Source organism: Hemiscyllium ocellatum, chromosome 25 (assembly GCF_020745735.1).
Source record: "Hemiscyllium ocellatum isolate sHemOce1 chromosome 25, sHemOce1.pat.X.cur, whole genome shotgun sequence".
Lineage (NCBI taxonomy): Eukaryota > Metazoa > Chordata > Chondrichthyes > Orectolobiformes > Hemiscylliidae > Hemiscyllium > Hemiscyllium ocellatum.
The window spans coordinates 39,020,015-39,047,719 of record NC_083425.1 but is presented as its reverse complement, the minus strand read 5'-3'; the positions used below and the strand labels follow the sequence as shown (position 1 = coordinate 39,047,719).

Below are 27,705 nucleotides of genomic sequence, written 5' to 3'. Positions count from 1 at the left end.
TTGCCTGTTGCAATGCGGAATAAATTCGCATAAACTTAGCTCAAAATTAAACTCCTCTGCAACATTTTTCCACATCCCTACTAAGCAATAAAACAACATGTTTCTGACAATTTTTCCCCCATAAATTTTATCTTTAAGAAAGGGCCTGCAGTTGAATGTGAAAACATAAAAGTCTGCAGATTCGGGAAGCAAGGGACACATTCAATCACTGAGCTGGGTCGACTCGGTCAGTTGTAACTCATTCGATGGTTCAGTTGTCATATTTTTAAAATAACGTTAGCGGAGAAAGCGTTTACTTGATTTTATATTTTAAAAATATTCTCGGCAGTTTCAAACGTGCAAAGTTCTCCCCCCTCCCCCCCCCCCCCCCGCGAGGATTGGACTGTGCAAAATAAAAGACTCAACAAAGTTAGGACTACGATTTTAAGAAATGAGTCTGCGCACGGACCAGTCTCCCTCATAACCAACTCCCCTCCAACACAAATATAACACAGCGCTTTGCACTTGAGTGTTCCTATGGGTTTGGTGTAAAGAAATGTTGAAAACTTCTAAATGATCCTTGAGAGCCGGGCTGCGGCAGGGAAAGATCTCAAAGGATTTTTTAAAAAACTAAAGTGAAGGGACACTTGCCAGATTTGGGATGCTTTGGGTCGTTTTTAACAGACAAAGCTTCAAAGATTCAACTCCGCGATTCGCCTCCTAACCCAATCATAAAAGTAACGAGGTCCCCCGCAAATTACAAGATATATTTAAAAATAAAGCAACAAACCATAAAGCCTCTGCAAATGGGAAAATGGTAACGTTAATGTGTTTTTTTTTAAGAGATGAAAGTTATTTAACGATTGTAAGGTGGAGATAACTCTTTCCTGAAAGCGTCGCCTTTTAAACGACCAAATACATTGGAAGAATGAAGCGATCCAGATGTTAATAACAATATGAAAAGCGTTTATCCCTTTCACAACTGTGTCCAATCTAAATAAATTACAGGGCGACCTATGAAACTTGGTAAATCTACATTAATCTGACAGGTTAACAGTTACAACAGCTCACTTCAAACAACTTCTAGTTTAGTGCATTGCTGTGACTCTGTAATTAAGAGTTAGATGTCTCTTGTTCCCTGGGTAAATACAGCACCACAGACATTAGGGCAAACCCTCGTTTTCACGGCTGATACAGATATCAGACGTTGCAGAAAACGATGTATTTTAAACGATATTATTTTAACGGGGCACGTTGTGTTTCATAGCCATCTCATGGACTCTGGCCTGCAGTCTGCATCTTTACTCTGAGATGTTTAATTCCTCTTCCCGTTGATCCGTTTGAACGGTTGGGGTTTGTCACACCCTTCCCCCACCAGCAATCACTGGATACACTAGATGGCAGTGTCAGAGGTCCTTCTGATGGGGCCCACCAGAAAGAGTTTTACAACCCGTTTTATTTATCTGAAACATCCCGATTACCCAGTCTATTTATAATGCCTCAAACTGCGCCAGTCTCTACATTTCGCTGCCAGTATCGATTCCCGAGGTGTTATTCGCTGCGAAAAGTCGGCCGGGGGGGGGGGGGGGGGGAGGAAGCGTGATGAAGGAGCCGGCTGCGGGTAGAAAGTGAGCAGGAAGTGTTCTGACACAGGAGCCTTGGATTGGGGAGGGACTGGCGGGTCTAGGTTTCACTGGGACACGCCTGGAGTTGGGGCAGAAAACGTTTACCAGAGACGGTCGAGCAAAACTTGGCCAATCCCCATCGCCCGTGGGGGTGGGGGGGGGGGTGGGGGTGGAGGGTAAAAAAACAGAGGTGTGAGGGATTCCCCACCAGGTGCACAGGAACACTTCAGCGGCTGGCCTTTGATGGTTTGCGACTGAGGATGGGATGGGCTCGGGATGGGGGTGGAGCTTATGGACCAGGAGCCAATGGAAGAGCGGTGTGGCCGTCCCCGGGCTCGGTCCGGGCTCCTATTGGATGTAGCCGGGGCATTGTGCAGCTGATGAGTACGGATGAAGGGTCTGGGTTGGCGAAGAGAGGTGTCAGTCAGGGGAAGGGGGGGCGGTGCTTCCTATGCGCCCACCCTCCCATTTTTATATCAAAGAAGCTGCGAGGCTGAGAGAGCCTGGGAATTAGCAGCAGAAGCGAGGATCAGACCCACACACACAGACACACACAGGCAGGAGTTTCACGATGTGGCCAGTCCAAAGGCAGTGATTGTCTGCAGCCCGCTACTCCCTGTGTTCCTGGATGATGGAAATGGATTTGATCATCCCGTTGCCCTTTCTGTAGGAGGTTGTGCCTGGTTAAACATGAATCGCTTGCACACGGCATGGAATGCAGCCTGAGCTGGTATCATTCAGAATTCACTCCCCCGGCCGCCTTCCGAAAGAAACTTTTGCTGCTGCTCACCATGCTCGTCCTGTGGCTCTACATCTTCTACTCTTGCGCTGGCCTCTGCTTCTCGGTGCCCGGCTTGGGCTTCTCCAAGGGCGGCGGCGAGCCGGGCCGCCTGAAGGTGTCAGCAGTAGGCAGTGTGTCCGAGCTCAGCGCCCAGCCACGGCGGCAGCAGCAGGAGCCGCTTCTCCCCGCCGCCCGGGAGCGCCTGGTCTTCAGGTCGGCTTCCCGGGACCTGCTGCAGGATGACCGGGTCGAACTGACCGAGGAGAGCCCCACGGCCGTCAGCGGACACTCGCCCAAACCTTTCGAGATCAACCTGGGAGGCTACGGAGCCAAGAAGCTGCCGCAGGCGATCATCATCGGCGTGAAGAAGGGAGGCACCCGGGCGCTACTCGAATTCCTCCGGGTCCATCCCGACGTCCGGGCGGTGGGGGCAGAGCCGCACTTTTTCGACAGACACTACGCCAACGGCATGGAGTGGTATCAGTAAGTGTCTGACATGAAACCGGCGCGGAGTTTTGTTTTATTTTGTATGTTTTGGAAAGGGGATTGTGATGGAGAAACACAGGTCGATCCCAGCTGAGCCTTGTCCCTCGTCCATTCAGCCCATCGAGTCTGTGCCAGCCCGCGGGGAGCTGGCTTGTTGGCTCTGTGTGTGTGTGTGTGTGTGTGTAATTACTGGGAGGTTGTCGCTGGGATTACTTCAGCGGGCACCTTCTGCCTGGCGTTTTAAAGTGAGCAGTAAATGCGTCTGGGGTCTATTCCCACTAGCAGCAACAGGCTGTTACACCTTCCCCGTAGAGTCTGCAGTGAACTACACTCGCATATCCTTGCTTCCTTTAGATAGCACCTCCCCGGGTCTGTGCAAACCCCAACCTGCAAGAAAGCACCCAAACATTGGACTCCATCTGTGTCAGATCTTGTGTTGAGCACTAGGTAGAGGCGCGATTTCTTTTGGTTTTAACTTGACTGGGATCTCTTTCTTTATTCTTCGCCTGATCTGACAGACCCCCTTTCCAGCCCCGATGGCATTTCTCTCGCACCGCGCTCAGGAGTTTTGTTTGGTGGGGTGGGGTGGGGGGGGGGGGGTGTTTACTGAATGGGATAGCGGCAGGTTCAGCCTTCCGGACTGGACCCTACAGGACATGTGTGCATTATCTTCACAGTGTCGCTTGCAGAAGGCTTAAAATGGATGTGCACTTTTAACACGATTTGAATTGATTTACAGCGACTCGAGTTCTGTCGGTTGGTACCAGAGAAAAAAATGTGTTTAATGATAGTTCGGTGGAGATATTGTGCTCCCTGTTTCTCTGCACTGGAGGGGGCGCAGGAGAATTTGAAGAACTCCCCAAGGTGCTTTGAAGCAAATTATACCTCAACCTCGTCCTTGCGAGGCAAGGTTTTGGCGAAATCTGATCAAATGTTAAAATTTGACTTACACTCTCAGGACGTGCACTTTCTGATCTACTGACTGCAGATGTGGAAGAGTTGTACTATAACTTTCTTCAAACGGACACTTCAACCCATGGTGTTCACCGACCTTTCGTGAACGGTGCGTCTAGGGAGTGCATTCAGCGAGTATTGAGGGAAAGCGGGGGGCTGAGACGGATCATTAAAATAAATTATGGTGCAAAACTCATTAGGTTCAAACTGTGGGGAACTGAGGGCAGGGCGCTTGTATTTTTATAGACCTCCATAGTGGGCCTGTTGAAGGGGAATATTGTGACGGTTCAAAAGGTGAAACCCAGCAGTCTTTTAGCTTCCATTCATCAAACCAGGAAACGGCTGGCTGAGACAAACCCTGGGAACGTAGCGGATGCAGGCAACGAGGTTTCTTCCTCTTTGTGAGAGAACCTGCTGCTGTGCCTTGCCCGAGTTTCTGATTTCAGTGGTTGCTGCCTGAGCTCCCTTCCAGGGCTGCAGCTTAGCGAGAAATTACACCCTCTGCCCCAAGTGTTCCCCGCGGATGGGATGTCAGAACGCCTGGGTGAGTCGAGGGTGCGGGCTTCTGATTTTAAAACACACGCCCAAGCGCACCAAGACAGCCGGGCGCCCCCCTCCTCACCTGCCGGTCAACTGCAGATTTTAAAACGTGACCTCGTTTCTCCATCTCCCACAGAACGAGAGCTCGGGTTCATCAGCAGTTTGTCTCAGTTAGGTACCGCTCAAACACCAGAGTGACTCAAACTGATGATTTTTAACGCGTCTCGCACGGATGATTGACAATGATTGTGGAAATTATTTTGTACTCGCTGAAGATTGATCCTCTGCCTTGTCTTTTCAAGTTTCCCTTCCAACAGCCCATTATTTATGTCCGGTGGTAGACTATTGCCAATCACACAGAGTGTAACACTCATTGAATAATGTTTTGTTTTCAAAATCAAAGAAACTTTTTTTCACGTGGGGGTTGGAGATGAATGAAGTGTACATAACTGTTGTAATTCCGCCCCCCCCCCCCCACTTTTTCATGGTTTTTAACTCGCCAATAAAGGAGAGAGAGGCGGCAGACTCTCAAACAGACCAGAGCCAGTCAGTACAATCTCAATTCCGACCTTCTGCTAGAGGGAAGGGCTGTTTTTATTTGTCACCTGCTGGTTAAACGTCCCGCTCCTTTTCAACAAAATCAAAATATCATCGTCTGTCTGCAAGGGAAGAAGGTGTCGAAGATCAGAGTGGGCTCGGGGTTTGCAGAATCCGCTGGTGGTTTAATCTGAACTCTCTTGTCTTCAGTCTCCAAAGCCTGGGGGGAGGGAAGGCTTTGATGTCAAGGATTTTTCTTCTCCCCTCCCCTCCCCTTGTGATAGTTCTCCGCTTAAAAGCCGGGGAGAGATTCAGAAAGTTTACTGCTTCAAATTTCCCCGCTTTTGAGAGTTGGCGCAGCCAGGGTATCAAGCCTTTTATAATTCTTACACCCAAGCATTGCACTAAACTCCACGAGCAATTTATTACAACGTCATAGTGAATTGCACCGTTTAAAAGCCGTCAAAATCCGATTTTAAGTAAAAGTATACCTGCGGATTTCTGAAGATTTTACTTTATTAACTCGAAAGAAAATTGAAAAAGATACAATCGGCACAGAACATGTGACCAGAGAGACGTGTGTCGGCCATTCCATAATATTAGTTCCTTTAACGTTGATAAATAATGAGTCGACAAGCTGCCTTCGGCGGGGTGCTGCGGGATGAAATAGTTGACTTGTGTACAGCCTTGTTTTTACTTGTCACACTCTTTACAAACAACATTTGAGAAACATCCCTACTTTCCACATAATTACTAGAATGAGTTTAAAATATTGTAACCACGGGCAACTTAAATGGGAATAGATTCTCATTTTTTTTCTCTTCCTCTGGAGTGTATTTCGCTGGGCCACTACACAAAACGAAGGAAGCAGACCGAATGCCCAGAATTTCTCCCCATCAGAAATTGCTTTAAGTGTTGTGCTCCTTCCGCTCGCAGTTCCGTTGAATTCTACGCTCGCCGCAAACTGCGCCGGTGCCATTTGTTGTTACTGGGAAAGTCAACATTAACCAACCGCATCGAGAGGCAAAGAAAATAAATTCCCAAAAGTGTGCACCTTCCCTTCGCTCCGGCTCGCAATCTACAACAGCCTGCAGGGAGAGTCCTGGGGGAGTGTTTGACAAGTACAGATCCTCCTGAAAGTAAAGTCTGATTATTAGTCATCTCACTGGATGCAAAACTCCTAGTTTTACACCAGGGAGTCCCGGCTGTCCAACAAATAGAGGATTTTAATAAAACAAGAGGAAAACATTTAGGCTGTCGGTCCTTCCCATTAATTATTCGGCAATAAATCACAACACTCTGGTCCGAATCTTCACCCCCTGCAAAATATTGAATACCGATAGTTTTATTTTATACGGATTCTAATTAATCCCCATTCCTTATTACAAAGAGAATATATAAAGTAGAACATTTTGCAATATTCAGATATAAACCAGTACTTGGAATGTATTATTAATTAAAGTTCAGATGACACTGTAATTAAACAAAAGTGAATGAAGTGTGAGTAAAAAAATCTGTTTTCACGTTGTCTCCCCATCCCTCTCCCCTCCTTTCTGATTCCACTGAATTATCTTGCCCAGGATCGGAGCAGTCACTGACCCAACAACCTCTCATCAGCAATTGCCATTTGGACTTTGCGGATGTTCCGCGACTTGCAACAGAGTTGACCAGTTTGTTTCTGTTTACTGTCACAACAAGCAACAGTTGTTTCTTTTTAAACTCTAAGATTGAGGACGGAGGTGGCAAAAAAAACCCCAAAATTCCTTCTGCCAAGAGTTCGCCGGCTGTGTTTTGTTTTGTTATTTTGGGAAGATAATTGTAATCTTGGCCAGACCTGGTCTTCACATTAAGCTGGCTGGAAGTGAGCTGTTAATGAGGACCCAGCGATGATTTCAATGGGTCGCTGTAATGTACCAACAGGCATGATTCAGCACTCTCAGCAGGTTGGCTAAATTGCCGATCTCGCCGGCCATCGAGTTTAAATCTTAACCTGAACGCCAACAAATGCTGGTTCATTAAATCGCAGCATAACCAAACAGCACAGGCTCTCCTAACCATTTGGATTTTATTTTAAAAAACGACTGAGTGTTTCGAGCTCAATACTTGCTCTGATCGGGTCACTCGATGGAGTGCTGCGGTATTTTACTCCAGAAAGGAGGAGGATTGGGGATGTAAACAACTGTGTCAAAATTTTCATAACTGACTTAGACATTCCACACCCCCTCCCCAGTTTAAAAGCATTTTGTTTTGCAGAAAGTGCTGCTTTTCAAAAATTCTTTCCGAGGGTTGGGTGGACGCGGGTTCAACCCTCGGGTCCTTGTGCAATATTAAAAATAGCTGGCTATCAGACGATGCGAGGCAGATCCTTGGCCGTGCCCCGTGAGTTGCCCAGACAGATGGTTGACTGATTGCTGCCACCTACAGGCTGCCGAGCCATGGCTCAACCTCACAGTCCACAAGTGGTCTGCTCAAGACTCACACTCAACACCGAAGATCATGCTTTTACTTCCAGACCTATTAGGCTCTTAACTCTCCACACGTTTCTCTTGCTATTTAAACTGCCCCATCTTTGTCCAGCTACCTACATTTAAAAGAAAACCCACTCAAGTCTACAGATCCTTTTTGCTCCAGTTTTAATTTTGGACGAATTAAGCCTGGATGCAACAAATAAATCCCACTCTTGCGCTCAGCTTTGCACTCGATGCCTAATCATTTGGTCGGGAGGATTCACATTTCTTAGGGACATTGCTGTTACCAGACACGCTGCTGCATTTTCAGGTTTCTGAGCTGTCTGTGTAATTATTCAACTGTACAAAATTGTTCTATTTGTAACAACAGCCTGCAGTTGTCCCACCTAGAGCGTAACTACCTCGCCACCAGCCTCGCACGTTCGTTATAAGTTCAAATCGAAGCACTCGATTGAAATTTAAACCCACGGAGTTAGTAACATTTATCCCGAGTTTGTCAAACACTATTGGCCGTTATGAACGATATCTGTAGCAAAACTATCAGATTTAACTAATTCTCACTGTTGCCTTTATAGAGACGGTGTTGTTGATATCTGTCTCCAATATATTTTGGCTTTCTAAATACTGTAACTACCGAATGTTTTGTTTTTAAGCAACAGCGCATTTCTTAAGCTGATAGCCTTTTCGTGTCTAAATCATTTTCTCTTGAAGGGGTGAAAGATTCCAATAATTTAAAATATATATATTTTGAAAGTACATGATCGAAGCGGCTGCATCCGAGAGGCCATCTTTCATACAGCCATCTCCACTTGCTGCAACAGATTTTTAACAGGGAGAATCGATGCCCAGTGGGAAAGGGGTGGGTGTAATTGATAAGATGTGGCTGTGGTTGTCACATAGCATATGGAGCAGAGGAAGGAGGAAACGAGAGAGGAGGGTTCCATTGTTTAATTAGTAAGGTCAACTGCTGTCCCCGAATTGGAATCTGTTTGTAAATACAACTCGTAAATCGGGCTCTATGCAAATTATGCCAATCTTATTGCCCCTGGACCTGATACTCGTCTGCTCCTGAGGGATTTACGTTCTGCATATTGTGTGTATACACTGAGTCTTTCTGTATCCATATATGTGACCAAAAATCCTATTGTAATCCAGACCGGGAACATAACATCAACTTGGTCTTAAGTTACTAGCAGGAACATTGTCTGGTCCAGTGGGAAAAGGAAAACCAGAGTTTCACTGGGTAGCAAGGTGTATGGGGCGTAAAATACAATTTAGCCTCAGCAAACAATCACAGGACCAAAGTATTTCTGTTTGAACCTAATTTAATATTACCTTCACTTTTGTGTTAAGGGCTTTTTTTTTAACCTGGAAGTATGTGTGCATTTTTGGCCAGGAAAGCTGATTTTTATTGAGATTTGCATCCTTGTCTAATGAAGCTTGAGAAAGAGAAAGGGAAACATTGACGATTTGAATTATAATCAGTTTGACAATGAATATTTATGATTCAGATAGAATTTATGAGTCAAACATTTGCAAAATTATTTTTCTAATGTTCACTTTGATATTTTTATCAAGTTAATTCAAGAGAGAGTATTGCTTAGAAAACAGTGAAATTACACTACCTCATACCTAAGTCCTCCCATTTTGGTACATGCAATATGTTGCCTATGTATATGTTAACAGAATGAACGTACAATATGTTTTTGTATTGGAGTCAAGCTCTCCATTAGAAAAGCTATATCTGTAAGTGCTATTAGTTGTCAAGGGATTTACAAAGACACGTTTGGATAAGAGTTTTGCAAGTACAGACTAAGACAGGTCAATGGGCATAACTTTCTTACTGAATAGCTGCCTAAATAATCAGCAATTGCTTTATATTTGTTCATACAAAAAAGGAAACATTTTACTTTGTACATTAAAATGTTTCATTAAATTGCTGTTTTGAATTGACTTAAATTTAATTAAGCACATTATTTTCTGAATTAAACTCAATAATTACAATTGCACAATATAAGACATGGGAATGTTCCTGTTGTGAGTGGATGTATGCTACTGAGCAACTCAAAATCTGCTGAGGTTCATTACACAAGATACAGTCAATGTATTTTCAATTTGGATAATATTTCACAGCAATTAGCTCATCTCAAATTATCTGCACATTCTAGCAAAAGCCAAGATATTGTCAGTTTAATTAATTGTATATAATGTATCTGTACCAGGGTGAATGTAGTGTTTATTTTACAGGAACTGAGGCTTTTATATTTACAATTATCATTAATTAATCTGTCTGTACTAGTGTTCTGCTGCCACAAAAGTAAAATACAGGACATGAACTGGTTTAAAAGTTACAGATAAGATGAGGACAGTCAGTTGAAGAATGTTAAATTGTTTAATGAGACAGAATCATTAATTGTGGTGGATTTGTCACTGGAATGTTAATAGCAAAAAGCTGTGTCTCATTCTTTTTTATTCATTTGGCACAGTATTCAAATCTTTTTCAACTGTATTGCAATTAAATAGGCTGAAGGACATTGCAACAAAATGCTTAATAGTTACACTCTCAATAGCTATTCATAAAAAAATGTGAAAGTTGCACATTACTTAAAATCAGGGGAATTTGTTTCAGACAGCTGCAGCATTTCAAATCGAATGGTGCAGAATCTCTCAATGTTCTCTTTTGTGATTAAGTAAACATGTAGATCAAGAATTGGCTTAAAACAAATTTGCAAAAGAAATGGTTAAGCAGAATTTGTGATTAATTTAACAACTTTTAGGGGCAACTTCAGTTGATAGTAAACCTCGATGTACCATTGAATAAAGTGCCGCCTGTTGCAAGCCTTCTTTCATCTAACTATCCACACAGTGCATGAAATATTTTTCACCAATGTATCCTACAGTTTAGATTACAGTATCAAAAACCTAACTTGGCCAATCAGACAAGAGAATCAAGTACACCAATTCTGATTAATATCTTACCTAAAAGTTCTTGTATCTAATTAATGATGCACTGAACTGCATATTGATGTTTATATTGTTAAGGGAAAGGGTTGCACAAATGAGTTAATCAAATACAAAGGGATTTTCAAAACCTTCAGGATTCCTTTGGAAGATAATTTGTGACTATCAATCTGAAACCTTACAATTGACAATCAGTTTATCAACTGGACAGAGATGACTGGGAATCTGTGAGCTTGTGTAAGTAGCAGAAAAAAAATAGTGTAACTAGAAGAATGAGTCTTTACGTTATCCACATGTCAATGATTTATTAGGTGTTTGGCAGTAATTTTTAATTTCCCTAATGCCACAGTCCTGAATATTCCCTTAGGCCGTCACACTGAAACTGACTGAGTCTTTAAAGTTTGTACAGTACCAGGAAATCCATCAGTCAGAGCTACACTAATGTTGCTTTACAGGTTCCCACAATAATACATTTTTCTTCACATTCACTTTGTAATTATCATTGGTGTGTTATGGATCAGACCCAATCCCCTCATCACATATTGAGAAGATAGCCTAGACTTTAAATGATTTCTTATTTTAAAGGTTAGTGTAAGGCATTGCTTTCCAGATGCAATTGATTGGTCAAACTACTTGACTTTAAGCAAGCCCCACTTTATTTTTGCATTAACAGCTAAAATACAGTCGGAATAAAAAATAGAAAAGAATTGGCTTAACTGCAACTTTATAGAAATGCTTAAAAATAATATCTATGTCTTAACAATTATCATTGAACTGTTCCAATTTAATAAAACCCCATAGACATAACCTTGACAAAAACTAAAACTCCTGGTTCTGTGGGAACCTGACCCCACCCATTCAGGCAGCTTCTATTGTTTCAACTTTTAAAAAACCCAAGACCTCGCAAATTTTTTACTCTATTGGCTTTGAATAGACTGCTCATCACCTCTGTCTCAACCTTTCTTCACGTCAAAAAAAGGACAAAATACACTGTTAATGCCATAATATTGTCACTGCAATGGACTCTGTAATTCTAGCATTCTTCTTACAGTGATTGTTGTGGTCTCGTATGATATAGTGAAATTACCCTCATAATTCAGGTCATTTGTAATACAAAGTTTCAATCATTGCATTGTTGTCCCTTAATAAGCTTTAATGTAAGTATTTTTCCAGCAATTGGTCTCTCCAGTGTGTGAAGTTTGTAAATTAGTTGATTGATGATTCTTATGCTTAAGTTGCTTAAACATATGAATGTGAGTAGTCAGTTATAGGTAAACCTGTTAATACAAAAATGCCCATTTGATTTTAAGTAAAAGTTTAGAGGAATTTAATAACATTGTACCCCAGGTACTTCAGTTAAACTTTTCCAGATTTTATAGAGTCTCAATTATATTTAATCAAATTGAATTGCATTAAAAACTGCATGTATATATAAGCAAGAATTATTGGCTCTTACATTAGTAAGATCATTGAACAAGTAAGTGGCTGTGCAGATATTGGAATCAACAGAGTATTGAAATACAACTAAAAACTAATAACATAAAATAGTACATTATCTCAATTTTCTGTTGATGTGCAAGTTTGTGTCATTCAGTCAATCTCTGAGACAAAGGATCTTTTTGGACTAAAGACATGATTGTCGCTGCTATTTTTTTGTTTATCTTGTTCTGCATTTCTGTCTGTGTTGCACACCCACTGAAGACTTTTTTAAAGTGTTACTCGAGTGTTTGACCCTGATTGTTTCCCTGGTTTGCAGGCTCTTGACCCAAATGCCTCATTAGCCTTACATTCTGGATTCTTTTTTAATGGACAACTGGACCAGCAGCACTCTGGGAAAGGTCAGGCTAATATCCTGTAGTTTAAAGAACAAAGTAACTAAACCTTGTTTTCTCTTTAGTTGCTTGACTGCCAACTTAGCTGCTCTGAATAGACTTTAAGGCTAGACAGGTTTAATGTTAGGTTACACATCACTTCTTTCCCTTCGGAAATAACTTTGCATTAAAAAGCATTGAGGGGTTGCAGCATGCCAAAGCTGTCCTGGTTGTTAGTTAGAAGCAGATTGAGTGCATTTAGTTTAAGAAGCAACTGTTCTCTTGCTCTGTTGAATAAGTTTAATCTTTTCTATTAAATATTGTAGAAGGATTCTGCCAGAACATATTCATCTGAAATGTACCAAACTGAGAAAAGCCAATAGTAACTTACTCGATGCATGTTAATTTTGACTTTGAGTATCAATCTCATTTTTTTAAAGTGATGTTATGGATGTGCAGAGCTGTTGAGATACAGAATTAGCTGATGTTTATTTAAAAGGAAAATCTGGCTTCTATTTCATATCTTTTAACTTCATTTGTTAACAAAAAGTTTTTATGTTTGGAAAATTAAAAGTATAAGATTGTAAAGATCCAAATGAGAATTGTGATAGTTTATTTTGCTCCCTTTTCTGTTTGATTTCAGAACACTAGGCAACTCAACCCCTTTTACGTACTGATTGTAGATGTGATTTTATATAGTGTCCAACCTGTGATCTCAAACTATAAAACATACTTGTTTAAGGCTTTTAGTTAATTAGCCCACTGTGAAGCAAGGGACAATGGATTCCTTTAGAAATTGTTCAGCATGAAGAAAGTGCAATTAGGTTTGAATGCAGTGAAGGAACTGGTGTTGTATAAATAAAACACTTTCCTCTGTGCATTAAAAGATTACTTTCTGTCCTGTATTCTTTTGTCACTATTATCCCAACAAGCTCTACCTAAGCACCATAAAAACAGTAGGTAGCAGCAGAATCACATGGCAATCCCTTCCAGCCAATCCCGTTCCAACTCCTTAACTGGACACAATGCCTGGAGTGGCCTGTTCACAGCAGTGAAATTACTTCTGCTGCACAAATTCCTTTCATCTTGCACTGAGAAGCCGGGGATTGTTTTCACTCTGAATTACAGAGACTAATTGTAAGGGGGGCATGGGGAGAGGGGAGGAGTGAGGCTACTGGGGTGGCCTGGCCCCTGCTGGCCACCACTGAATGTGGCCACAACAGTTGGGAAAACATGGCTGAGTGAGATAGGAATCTCCTGCTGAAGGTGGAAACAAAAGCAGTTCAGTCCAACAGGAACTTCATGTCAAACACCCATGTTGGCAGTAAGCTTTCCACACATGCTGTACTGCCAATTATTGTTCATGACCATTCAAACAGCCCCTCTTATCAAACTTCTGTCAATACTTATTCCCTCTTCGTTAATAAGGTTTGCTTTCCCTTGTAGCTGAAGTCAGCTGTATCAAAATTACCCAGTTGATCTGAAGGTTTGATGCTCAACATTTGATTTGTTTTGCTTTTGACCAAACAGAAGGATTTTTTGAGTTTCAAAATTGTTTGTTGATCACTTACGTTACTAGTATGTGGGCCTGCAATAATGTTTGTTGACAAAATTTAAGAAGGGGAGAAAGAAACACCAAGGGCAATGAATGCAATTGGCATTAACTACTTTCATTAGACTTGTATCAATTATTAACTCTTAATGCTCCAGCAACCCATCAATTCATCAAGGGGGCACAGACTTGGCAGAAACAGCTTGTATCATTCTATATAGAAGTTGATGCATGCTGATTTTGGCTGTAAAGTTACAAACGTATCTGACACATGCAGGCCTCTTCACATGACAATCTTCAGTTGATAAAAGTAATTTGTGTAGAGATTGATGTTTCTCGAGGAAAATATTGCTATTGAAACTTCAACCATGTGGATAATTAGTTCTCACTAATTTTATGGCAGAAATAGTCTCAAATATCACAGTCACATTGAAGAACAGTTGAACTTCCTTTCGATGAAATGATATGGTCACTGTTTTAGTTAGGCTCAGACAAGAAGCTTTCAATTGATTTTCACTAATACTTGTTGGTTATGTAATGACTGATTTGGTTAATGATGCTTGTCATTAACTACAAATTATGTGGTATTGAAGATATGATGAGCTATTAATGTTTTTTTTGGATCAGTGTATCTCTTTCAGCATTTAACAATTGTGCAATTGGGCAGCCAGAAACATGTGATTGTATTTGGTTGCTTCTCCAGGGCAATCCAGTCAAGCAAAGAAACAGTACAGAGAATAATTTTGGTTCTCCTTGTTAAACAGCAGAATCTGAATGTCAGTGCTCCCTCTGACTTATGATGTTTGCGTAGTTTGACCAGTATTCAAAATATCCCACAGACTTTGCAATATTTCTCCCACTTTCTAAGCATGAGATACAGTGGCTATGACAATCCAGGATGTAACTGTATCATTCTACACATGTGGAAGATTTTGCACGGGCCTGGGGATTTCCAAACTCCAGCTTGATGTGGAAGTTGCAACACTCCAGGGTAAGACATCTACCAGAATATAAGCAAAAAAACTGAACAGCTGTGACATTCTTACCAAAATGATTGCGGCTGCTACACAAATTGTTTTATCTGCTGCCATCTTTAGTATCATGCTATCATATTTTCCATTGCTGGTAATGGGTCAGAGCCGGATAAAAGCGCATTACTGAACAGTGGCGCAATGCCTTAAGCTCTTCCCAATGAACGAACAGAATGTCGTGGCGTATATAAAATATGGAACATTCAATAGAAAGATAATACTTTTTGAACTTCTTTCAAATACAGAGCCTGACAATTGTGCAGTGTTCGAAACTGGCACAGAATAGATGCCATAGCTTGAATGGACACCCAACGATGTGCAGCCAGGATTAACTAAACATGGGCCTCTACTCCCTAACTCTTGTGCACTGTGGCACAACTTCAGGGTCCCAAAGCTGCTCGCTGGATTAGGAATTCAGGCAGTAATGATCCCAAACTGACTCATAGCTGAGGTCTTGAAGGAGTGGGGTGCAGTTGAAGGAAAGGGGTATGTAGTGAAAGTAACCTGGAAAGGATAAAGCTGGGCAGCAGTTCTTTTGGAGGTAGAAGCAGATTTCCTGTGGTTTCCAGTTTCACAGGCTAAGGAATAAACTCTTAAGTATCTTTTTAAGAGTGGCTACCACTTGTCTCTTTAAAGAAGACTGGAAAGCTGGCACCTGTTCTGTAATGTGAATGACTAGTTTGAAATGGTGTCTTAAATAGACGTTTAATGTGGTATTTTGGATGTTCAATGTGCTTTTACCTATATCAGGAGGCTAGCCTGAATATATGACAAAATTGGGGAGTAGCTGTGTACACCTAATAAAGGCGTAATTGTTCCTTGTCATGTGAATGTAATGACTAATGTAATTTGCTTCCATCTTGTGAGGCAAATTCTCCAGAACTTTCTACTCCTACCCGTTCCAAATATAATCCAGGCTGGACTCAAGAAAGCTGAAACAGTCTGAGACATAGCATCTGTAAAGTTATGTCTGAAAGGAGATAATTAACTCTGATCTTCAATGATTAAAATAATTTGACTATTTTCATGCTCACATAATACAGCTGGGGGAAGTTTGAAACTTGCTGGTTAGATTTAATTATCAATGCATTTGGTTGCAATTCCAACAATATGGTACACAAAGTGTCAATGGATCATAAATGAATATGGCACCGAGATTCACCACTTCAAACAATTAGTTACAGCTAGCTATTACCATGAAAACTCAGAGCAATTAACTGTATCTATAAGGCTTTCACAGCAGGAAATGGATTGTAATACTCTGACCTTTTGTTGATTTAAAATTATTTTGATCAAATCAGTAACTTTTCACCAGTATTATGCAGGGAAACTACCTAGGTGATTGACTGCAAATTATTCCATTAAACCTTGTAATGTTGAGTTCGGTACCCAAGTTCAAGAAACATCAAGTTCTGCTCTGGATACACTTCAATTGCAATTCCTGTCTTGAGGCTAATGTGCTGATATAAAGTAAGTTAACATGCTAAAGGATGTCAACAAATGAAGTCATACCATATATGTTATTTGTGTATTAGTTTCTGCCTTTTTGATGACACTGGTCTGAATTGGTATCTTTCAACTATGCATTGGAAGCAAGAAGTGACCAGTTTCTGAGCTGTTCATTTGTGCAGGATGCTGTTAAAAGTTGCCAAATAGAAGGAAATATTTTACCCAATTATTTTTTTTTCCACTTCAATTGATTCCTCTAAGTTACTGTACAAAACTTTTTGGAGTGAAGATAATAAAACTAAAATTAAGGAGGGTAGCTGCCAATCTGTTACTTCTGAAATTCACTTTCAGAAAATATCAGAAAAAAAACTATTTGAGAAATAGGAATAAGTTGGTTTAAGTTATGGAAACTTACTTAACACTCTCTGTTAAATATAGGCCACAGAAAAAGTTGTGGATTAATTGCAGTTGACTAGTGAGTTTTTGTTAATGTGCAACATGTATTATGGAATCGCTCTCTACACAATAATGTGCACATTTTAGAAAGCAGATGTCCTCCCACTCAGCTCCACAGGACAAAGCAACAAGGTGTTACACTGCACTGTTTACCACATTATTTGGAGCAGCTAGATTGTGCTTTAGCAGATCAAATTTCAGCAAGTGTCAATTGAACATTGTTCTCAAATGTGTCGCATGACCAGCACATTGTAGCCTTCGAAGGTAGTGGATACCTGCTGAAAGGTTTATCTAGTGCTATAAACGTAACCTATTTTTAAAGAGTGTTAAAAACTTAATTCTAAGTGAGGCCCCTAACTGTTATAGTTCTGATATGCTACTGTTTTTCACTCAGTGATACGATGGGCCAGTAACAGGTTACTGACATCTCTGACAAGAGACTAGAGTAAATAGATTAATCGTCTCATCTTTAAAAGTCACTGCTAAGTGAATGTTTTTGATATAACATGCAAAATCAGTCTTTTAGTTCTGGTATGAGCTGGGCTACAATTTTATTCTACTTGTTCATTTTCTTTTAAAATTAAGCAGAACATTCACCAGTACTTACCATTTTACATTTGTACTTCCATTTTCCTTAAGATTCTTCAACAAAAAGAATATCCTTTAATGGTTTCTATTTCATCCCACTTCCCCATTTTTGTGAAGCTGCTTGCCATTTTGCATTCTTCAGTTAGTGGGAATGGAGAGAAGCAAAACTTGTTTGTGCAAAAAGCGGCTTTGTCTGCACCTTCTGCATAGCACATGGTATAATTTTCAAATACATGAGAAACCCAAAGCAGTTATTTCCTCCTCCTTCCCCTTAGGATGGTTACATATGGCATTCTGTCTAGCAGCCTAGGCAAGAATGGACAACACTGACATGACATTCCCCTCAGAAATGCTTCAGTGATTTCCTCTGAAATACAGCAAGGCACATCACAATCGGAAAACAGAAGGTCCTTTCCAGTGGTGAATAGAATATGGATTTTTGAACTCTATTACAAGTCATCATTTGTAGATTGTGACAGATTCCTCCTTCAATGCATTGACCTAAAAACTCCTTGAAACTTTCAATTAAGCACATTAACTTGAGGAAATGGCCTGTCAATGTTTAAAATACAACTGTTTACATCAATAAACAGACAATGGTTCATTTGACTGCTTTTAACATTTTTGGACCTCAATAAAAGTAATGATTTCTAGAATCCCTGATAGGCTTTGCAAATGTGTCAGTGAGTGACCAACATTGTGGAGAGTAATTCTCATTTAATCCTCTTGTAACTTAAAGGAACTACAGTTTACTTCACCTCAGAATAACAAAGTAGAAATCCAAACTCATTACATTCACTTTCATTTGTGGATTGCAACCTCGCAACTGGTGAGTTTTTTGCAAAGAAGTGTGCAGGAAATTCAAGTAATAGCGCATGTGTGCATGGTGCCTTGTACTAGAACAGAGATTGATTGAATCATGGAGTGGTAGGATAGATGTGTGTCAGGTGTTTTCCCCAACATACTTTACACCAAACCATGTTCACTCATTCCATGGAGACCTATATATTTCTCAGATGAGGAGAAAGATAAAATCTGAGCATGTTGCCATTTGGCATTGTTGCAGTAACCCTCTCCTGTTTACATGGTGTTACTATTCCAACCAAACCCCTTTGGACCTTGATGCCTGATATCAAAAGAGAGGGAATGTGTTTCTGTACTTGTAACATTTTAAGTGGTGACCATGTGGACCCATAATACGTGCGCTTCTAATGCTATTGCCTCTCAAGAATTCCTCTGCCCTGCTTTCAACTAGGGAAGTAATGTGAATGTGTAATTAAATGCACTTAACATAATATCAGTGCACATAAATGAAAAGCACAGGTGTTCCTAGGTTTAACAAGACTGTACAAGTTGAGTACAGCAGGATCTAGAAAGGGTAATCTATCTTAATTGAATTGATACAGTAGTTCATCACAGCATATTCAAGTATTGCAGATTCTTCCTGGAACAAGCTTTAACATGCTGTACTTTTATGTAACCATACCTTGTGACTGGAGAGTTTCTTATTTGGCAACCATGTGATTGTTGTCATCACTTTTCAGTACAAAATATATGTAAAAAGGACAAGTTTCCCTTTAATTCTATTATTTCATAATATGTATTTGGAGCATATATTAGTGAAGGAAGCTTACTGTTAACAAGAATTTAGTGTAAATCAAAGTTCTTTTTTAATTGGGTGTCAATTTTCTATTGGAGTGGAAGAACAGAATAGACCCTTTTTGACTGCCTAGCCATACAGCAAAATTGTATTGTAAATTTTTAAGTGAGTTAATGTTACCGCCCTCCTAACCTGCAATCCTCTCCTGACCTCTCCGCCCCCACCCCACTCCGGCCTATCACCCTCACCTTGACCTCCTTCCACCTATCCCACCTCCATCGCCCCTCCCCCTAGTCCCTCCTACCTACCCTATATCTTAGCCTGCTTGGCTCTCTCTCTCTCTTATTCCTGATGAAGGGCTTATGCTCGAAACGTCGAATTCTCTATTCCTGAGATGCTGCCTGGCCTGCTGTGCTTTGACCAGCAACACATTTGCAGTAATGTTCATAATGGCACCTTTTGAAAGGAAAATGACATATTTGAAAAAATTCTTGGTTCAGTTGTAATGACATGGATGAATTGATAATATTCTTCTACATTACACCATCAATGATTTCAAGGATTTGGGTAAAAATAGGAATCTAAATGAAAATGATTTTAATTTTCAGAATTTTGTTTGCATGTTGGTTGAAGTATCAACATGAAATAAAATATAGGATCTTTTTCAGAAAGTATTGGCATGGTAAATTGTCTTTCAGGAGACTTGACGTCACAATCAATGATGCAAGAACTTCATTGCTTTGCCAGTACCTGGCACCTTTTATAATTTAGTCCAAAGCTATGGTTGTGAAACTTGGTGTCACAAATAGTGTGTATGCTTCTGAACCTTTGTGCAATGGTGTAGCAGGATTGTTTTCCATTGCAAAATAACTAGGTCTGGATTACCGCAGACTCTTCTTCCATTGAGTAACTGATTTAATTCTTGATGGTTTACAGCAAACTAAAATGGCTGAACATTCACTCAGTATTAACTGGGTTGTTAAGAATTCTAATTGCTTCCTTTTTTAATATTGCTGACATTTCAATGGTCAACAAGATGGTTTGGCGGCTAAACCATAGGGAGATCTGCAGATGAACATTTTCTGTTCAGCTGATTCAAGCTACAATCAGGAGTCTGTATTCAGGGAATCATGGTTTGTTGTAGTCAACCATTTAGTTTACTTGAACCTTTGTTCATGGATCATGAAGATTGTCTTTTGATGTTTGGTTAGTTTAAGGGCACCTTCAAAACAGCAGTACAACATTTTAACATTCTGACTGGTGCATGACACTTGTTAGATAGATGATAAGGCTACTCTACCTAACAATTGTTGTTGGAACCAGGTAGGCTACTCCAAGAATAAAAGAGAATAGGGAGGTCTCTGGCTTGCTTCCTGTAGCAGATCTTCTAGCTTTGTGTGCTGAAATTGAAAAGTAAATGAAACAAACAAAAGACATGAAAGCAGAACTGAAGTAATGTGAAAGAACATCTATTTGCTGATGAAATCTCTGAATACCTACACCATATAAATCATATTGATGGTGTCTTCCTTTTCATCTAATAGTGAATCAGACTTCATAGTCTCTTGTTGCTTTGAAACCATTGAAATCACAACAAAACATATTATTGACTACATACTTTCTCCAAATTTTACACAACAGTTAACATTCTTGCTGTCAATGTTTATTTTAATTTCTTTGCAAATGTTAAATCAAAATGAACATTGTGTTTAAAATGGATCCTATCCAAATTTTAAAGTAGGATTCTTACGAAAAAAATGTGTACCCTTTCACCAGAACTGCTGTATCTATTTCTGCTCAGTAACAGGATTAGTTGTCAAGCTCTGTGAATGGCACATAGAATAGTTTGTAATATTATGCTGAAAACTCCATAAAAATTCTTTATAGCTTATTGGTAAATCAACCATAAGCAATACACAATCCCTGGTTCTTTATAAATGTATTGAAGAGTGAATATATTTGATGATAGCTGCAAAGGAACATGAATATTCCTGTACTTTGTGGCTATTTGATCATGCTGTATCTTCCTGCTTTTCAGAGTTCCATCTTGATCTTATTGTTAAGCCTCACAAAAATAAGAAAAGTTAGAATATGTATCTGGTTATTTAATTAAGCTCACTTTCTGGTGCCACAGTAAGTCAGAAGGTCTACGCCATACTGCTAACCCCAATCATATATAGTACTAAAATGCCAGGTTAATTTTTATACCACAGAAGAGCCAATGGAAGCTGTTTTGGAGATTTTACTGTATTGTCCTTGGAATTGTACTGCACTTGGTACAATGTCCAAATGATTTTGCATTGCCTGTTTGCAGTTAATTTGTGTCAATCACAAATTTGCTGACAATCTGAAACTCTTGCACAATAATGTGGATTAAGTAACAGCTGAATGAGAAGACATGTGACTTATACTAGTACTAATACAATGATTGTGTAAGAGTCTTTAAATTAAGTTGTATGTTTTGATAAAACCCTTCCTGTTCAAGCAAGCCTTCAGCATGAAAACATTCCCTTAGATGTTTTAAGGCATCTTACATGGAATATAAACACAATAAATTTGTGGGTGGAAATGGAACCCTGAATCTAAATTCCAATACTTTAAATAGCTGATCATACTATTTTTGAGGAAGGTATAATGAATACTCTTGAATAGATCAACACTATAACCTGAAATATGAATAAATAAATAGATTGCAATTCTTCCAGATATTTGATAGCTTTTCCATCAACACTGAAAACCTATCTAATGTTGCCTAATCATTGGCAATACTTTCTCCAATACTTTATTCCTCTTCATTTTGGAATCTGTTCAGAAAATTACAGTTGTCCTGATTTTGTACACATTATCTTATAATTCAACTTGACCAAGTGGACTAATTAACAAAAATTGGATAAATCTTATCTATGTTCATTTAAATATTATCCAGATAGACTATTTCTTAGTGATCTGCTGCTTGCTAAAGTTCGGCTTCCTTTAATTAGTACAAATTTAAGAATTATATTCCTGTTAAAATGATTGTATTTACCACTAGTCAAATGCACGAAGAACATAACATTTAAAAAAAAACTGATTGATGGAAATAAGCTCACTGAACCCCAATTGCTGCTTTCCTACTTTGTTCCTGAGAGTATTATCAATAGTCGAGTTAAATAGCTTTTATATTAGCTACCTTGATAATTCTTTTATAATAATACGAATATGTCTGTAAACTTTATGTAGGCACTGAACTATATTCCCATCATAGTGAGGACTGGTTACAGCTGAAAACAAAAAGGAAACTTTGCCAGTCCCCTATACTATCCAGTTGACAATCGTCAGTGAAGGTTCCTCTGAGAAACATTAGCAGATTAGCACAGTACCTCTCTGCACAGAAAAAGTTTCCAAGGAAGTTGGAAGACTGGATTATGAAATGACAGCTTTTGTCTATCTTTGTTGCCCGTCTCAAGTTTTTAAAGGTTCAGCACTTAACACTCATTTTGTATTGCATCACAGACTTTGAATTTTTGTTCTATCAAGCCTTGTGGCCTTATGTTGATTGAGTCCAAATGTTGTAGCTAATGGGCAAATTATGCAAATTGAGTATTTTACTTAAGACACATATCCAGGTATTCATAGAATTGCCTTTAATTCCTAAAGAAATCTTCATTAAATTATGAGACTGTTCTTGAAAGGTACTAATATGAATGAGTCCCTAAACAGAATTCTTAAGAGGCTAACAAATGCAATATAAATTGTCTGATAGACAAATCATAATTACCCCATTAAAATATATTTCATTGGTTGCTCTCATTCTAACTAATAATATAAATTATCTTGAAGTAAGTTTATAAATTTTGGGAATCAAGATGTGCAGTCTACCATTCTTAATTCAAAGTTGATTGAATTAAGTCTCTGGTTATTATGTCTTATTGGTGCTATGTTCCCCTCTTGTTTACATTACTCACTTCAATTGATAGATACAAATGGTTTGTCAACTTAAGAGGGATGGTGAATTTATTTTTAATAGAATCAGACTAAATAACTGAATCATGAATACTTGACATTGTGTTTAAGTCCAGCTGCAAGAAATTTGTAAATTCCCCAAAATTTCATTCCAATTGCCTTTCCCATTAATAGGCATTCTGATCGAAATATACTTAACAGCATCAGAACTTTTTAGTAAGAGGTATGTGTGTAAGTATTGCTCTGAAAAGGTTGTGGTGTGCTTTCTCCTCTAAACTGCTGCAGTCCTTGTATTGATGGTGTTTCCTGAAGGTTTTCAACAAGTAATTCTAGGAATTTGATCCAGAAATAATGAATACAGATAGTCTGAATCTGAATTTCTATGTAGATTTCTGCTGTGATTCTGGTTAAAAATCAGAGAAAATTCTGGTTTAAAATTCCATTTCTACCTTTCCTCATCAGGTTTCAATAATTTACCAGCAGAAAGCCCCTGTGAAAATTCCAAGCATATATGTCCCAGGCAATGTTAAAAATCACACAACACCAGGCTATAGTCCAACACGTTTATTTGGAAGCACAAGCTTTCGGAGCACTGCTCCTTTATCAGGCAGTTATGGAATATAAGATTGTAAGACACTGAATTTACAGCAAAAATCAGCTGCACTCACAAGGTAGAGCAAAATATCACCCGATCACAATGCAACACTATCCGTGCTCTCATAACCAATCACAACATTGTCATCAAACCAGCAGATAAAGGAGGAGGTATCATTATTCAGAATATAAATTCTGTGTCTTACAATCTTATAATCCACAGCCACCTGATGAAGGAGCAGTGCTCCGAAAGCTAGTGCTTTCAAATCAACCTGTTGGACTATAACCTGGTATTGTGTGATTTTTAACTTTGTACACCCCAGTCCAACACCGGCTCCTCCACATCATATCCAAGGCGAGTGTGACTTGGCAAGAAACCTGGAGTTGATAGCGTTGTCCTTCTCAGTGGTCATGAACTGTGGGAAGCCGCATATTTAAAATGTTCTCATGCCTTAGGATTTAATTGGCTTGATAAATTGTTCATAGATCAGTTGACTAACATACTAGTCATGTTGCCTGTCTCGGTTAATGTTGTAACTGAGGTGACTGTCTAGCTTATTGCTCCAAGTGAGACAAATGTTCATGTATCATAGCCATGTAAGATAATGTGAGTCATCTTCACGGTCACTTGTAAACGTTCTCACAGTAAGTTCTAGTACATTCAGCAGTGACACATACAACATGAATAAACATGCCCTCTTGCCCCGTGCAGCGTAACATTTCCAGAAGTTGGATTTTATTTATTTTAACAAAAAATGTTTATTTATTATATGGTTGTCCCACCAAAAAATTATTAGAAGTTATTCTAAACAGAATCAAACTGTCTTATTGGTTTGGCAATATGTATGAAATGCGAGTGGAAACCATCTACTTCCGACAGTATATGCTAACAATCATTGTTTTATTGTAGAAATGTATTTAAAAGTTATTTAAAATGGCAAAACGTTTATGCTCAAATACTCAAGTTTCTGTTTTGAGCAGATCAGAAAGCTACAGCCGTCTAAACATGGGCAACAGTTTTAGGGAACATAATTTAAATCCCTATGGATTTTTTTTTGTTGAACTGCTGCAATCACTGTTGGTTGGAATAATATGTTATTCTCAATGCTGAATGTCACAACAGCATTCTGATTTTAAGGTGTTTTATATCTTTGAATATCATGTGAATGTTTTAAAACCAAGGATTTTCTGACAATTCAAAAACACTGCAAATAGTTCTCACCATACGTAGCAAATATCATGGGGGACATTTTGGATTGGGCACTTTGAATGCTTTACTCTTTTTTAAACAGCCTGCATAATTCAATATGCAAGTCCATCAAAGTTGTAAAGAAGGTCTATCTACTCATCCTCCTTCCCCCTTCCCAGGCAATTTAGCCTAGAATCCCTTTTGCTTGAGTTAAGTGTATGGCTGTTTCTATTAACACTAGTTTATTTCCATTGAGGAACCAGCAAGTGCAGTTTTTGAGGCTAAGAAGAATCAACTGTCAAGCCACAAGGCTGTATTAGCAGCACTGCATATATTCTACATAATTACATTTGCCAGGCATTTTTTATAATGATTTTGTGACGTTTTTAACCTAGAGTTATTTTTGAAATGGTTCTCTTCATTCAAGTATCTTTCTTTTTACTTAGGGATCTGATGCCTAGAACACTGGATGGACAAATCACCATGGAGAAAACACCAAGTTACTTCGTTACAAAAGAGGTAGCTGCCCGAATCTATGCAATGTCCAAGGATGCCAAGCTTATAGTGGTGGTTCGGGATCCTGTCACACGGGCGATTTCTGACTATACCCAAACTCTCTCAAAGAAACCGGATATCCCCAGTTTTGAGAGCCTGACCTTCAAAAATAGGACTACAGGCCTGATCGACACCTCATGGAGTGCTATTCAGATTGGCATCTATGCCAAGCACCTGGAGAATTGGCTACAGTACTTCCCAATGCATCAGATTCTGTTTGTGAGTGGTGAGAGGCTGATCAGTGACCCAGCCGGAGAATTAGGCAAAGTACAAGACTTTCTGGGTCTGAAGAGAATCATCACTGACAAACATTTCTATTTCAACAAGACGAAGGGCTTCCCCTGCTTGAAGAAGCCAGAGGGCAGCAGCAAGCCCCACTGTCTGGGCAAAACTAAAGGCAGAACGCATCCCAACATTGACTCAGAGGTGGTCCAGAGGCTGAGAGACTTTTACCGGCCTTTCAACATGAAGTTTTACCAAATGACAGGACAGAATTTTGGCTGGGACTAAGGTCAATTTAACCTCATGTAATTACAAAAAAGACATGTGAATTTATTGCTATATATATATGTAACTTGTACAGAAATCTATTTTATAATAATTTATTTTTAATTCTTAAGCAATTAATTCACTAAGCTGCCTAACCACACTGTACATAGATCAGCCCATATCTTCTAACATTCCAGTTTTTACTTACATTGCTCATTGATGGTGCTGTCATTCATCGATTTTTAAGATTTACTATCCAAAAGCACAACTTTTTGTTACGGGTATTCAGTGTTCGTAGGGTCTAACAACTGAGCATTTGTCTCCTTGCCTGTCTACATTGGCTTCATGCAGAATGTTCTTGCTGTGAGTATGCCAAAAAAAACAAAATGTGGTCAGATGGTACAAGTCAGTGCAGAAGCTGCACATAACTGTTGAACATAAAATCTTGTTTGCCTATTAACAACAAGAAGGGGAAAATATTCAACCTGTCGCCATATCTTGTTTAAAATCATTAGTTATAACAAATGTATTTAAGTCCTCTAATGAACAACAAATTACCAGTATCTTGCTGCATGAGTCCTTGTTTTGTCTTCTTTGGTTAATCATGTTCAGTCCACAGCATAACACTAGATTAGCTCATCACTCTGCAGAGTTGGTGCAAATTGAGATGCCCATACTGATTCCAAATATGCCTGAACTGCCCTGTCTTCCTCCTCATCAACTTATGGCTAAAGTTGGCAAGACATTTTTCCACTCCCTATTTTATTTAGATATTCATATTGTTAAATTTGATCATTTGGGTTTTGACCTCTGGATTGAACATTTTCCTCATCTCTTTAACCCTAATACCCATAACCCCTATGACAGGAAAAATAGTTACAATCATTTGATGATGACCAGCAGTGAGACTGCCATAAATGGCTTTGTATGATTACTGTAAAAATTGAGTTGTCTAGTACTTTCAGAGGCCATCTGTAATCCTGCAGGCACTCACATCTCCATGGTGTCATTACATAGTTAACTTCATTATTCTACTTGTTGTTGCAGAAATATTAATTGAATTCTGAAAATGAAACATGGTTATGAAATAACAGGGAGAAGTGATGCCCTTAATTCAAAATGCAGCATGTCATATTGCTGCCTGAACCAGTTAGTTCAAATCTAAATATTGATTTGTGCAGAAAAAGGATTGTGCAAGTAAAATGGCTTGAAACTCAACACAAATTGTGTCTGCATATTTCAAAAGTAGTAAAATATGAAGCAGGAGGACAGCCTGTATGAAAGCATGACTTATTATGTGTTCCTGTGGGATTTGACTATTTTCAAATCTTCACTGGATCATAGTGCCGTTTCAAGCCTTGAGCAAGAAATCAAAACCACAACAATCATGATGATGAGATCTGCAATGATGTTATTCAAACCCATTTCTGTGTTGAGCTATGAACAATATGCTGCCTTTTTTAAAGAAAGGTGAGCTTCAATCAACATGTTTGCTATTTAGCCTACAACCACACTGATCTAGTAAGGTTAGTTAGAATTTTTGTTAATGAACAAAGCACAATTTTTCACATTTTTTAAAATTTTGTTTTTTGTTAAGGTTCTCACTTTGCATGGTATCCTGTTTAAACCCATAGCTTCAGGTTTTTGTCTTTTGAAAGTAAAGTCATTTTTGCTTTTAAAAGCAGAAAATCTCGTCCAAGGTACCACCTTTCAGTAACTACAATTGTTCGTGTACAAAATGGAAGCTATTTGTAACATGCTATGATGTCTAATGCACTGAGGCAGCAGCAAAGTGCTCTATAGCAGTTTTGCCATAAAAATGAATCACATATCTGTTCAGTTCTGCCCAATGTGTAACATGACAGCATATCCAATCCATTGTCTTCCGAAGGGTAAATTTATACCTTGAAATGGTGGTTAGCTATTGTAATAGTCAATGTGGTTGAGTTTTATTCAGCCTGCATTCAAAAGTACGGATATTAGCAAATTTCTTCTGATAATATTGTACTTTAGAATAGTTAATGTGTAAAAAAAAGTAAATCAAGTATTTTGTGGTATGTACAACAAAAAATTAATTTTACACAGATAAAATGTTTCTTTCTAGGATATTGAACAAAA

The 27,705-nt window shown here is 39.2% G+C and overlaps 1 protein-coding gene across 1 annotated transcript; it reads left to right on the top strand.

The window, feature by feature from the left end:
* The first annotated feature begins 2,114 nt into the window (after positions 1-2,114).
* LOC132827837 (heparan sulfate glucosamine 3-O-sulfotransferase 3B1-like) lies at positions 2,115-27,705 on the top strand. The gene is made up of 2 exons (XM_060844585.1): positions 2,115-2,868; positions 24,990-27,705. Exons 1-2 carry the CDS (start codon positions 2,315-2,317, stop codon positions 25,606-25,608), a joined length of 1,173 nt encoding a protein of 390 aa, XP_060700568.1. The 5' UTR covers positions 2,115-2,314; the 3' UTR covers positions 25,609-27,705.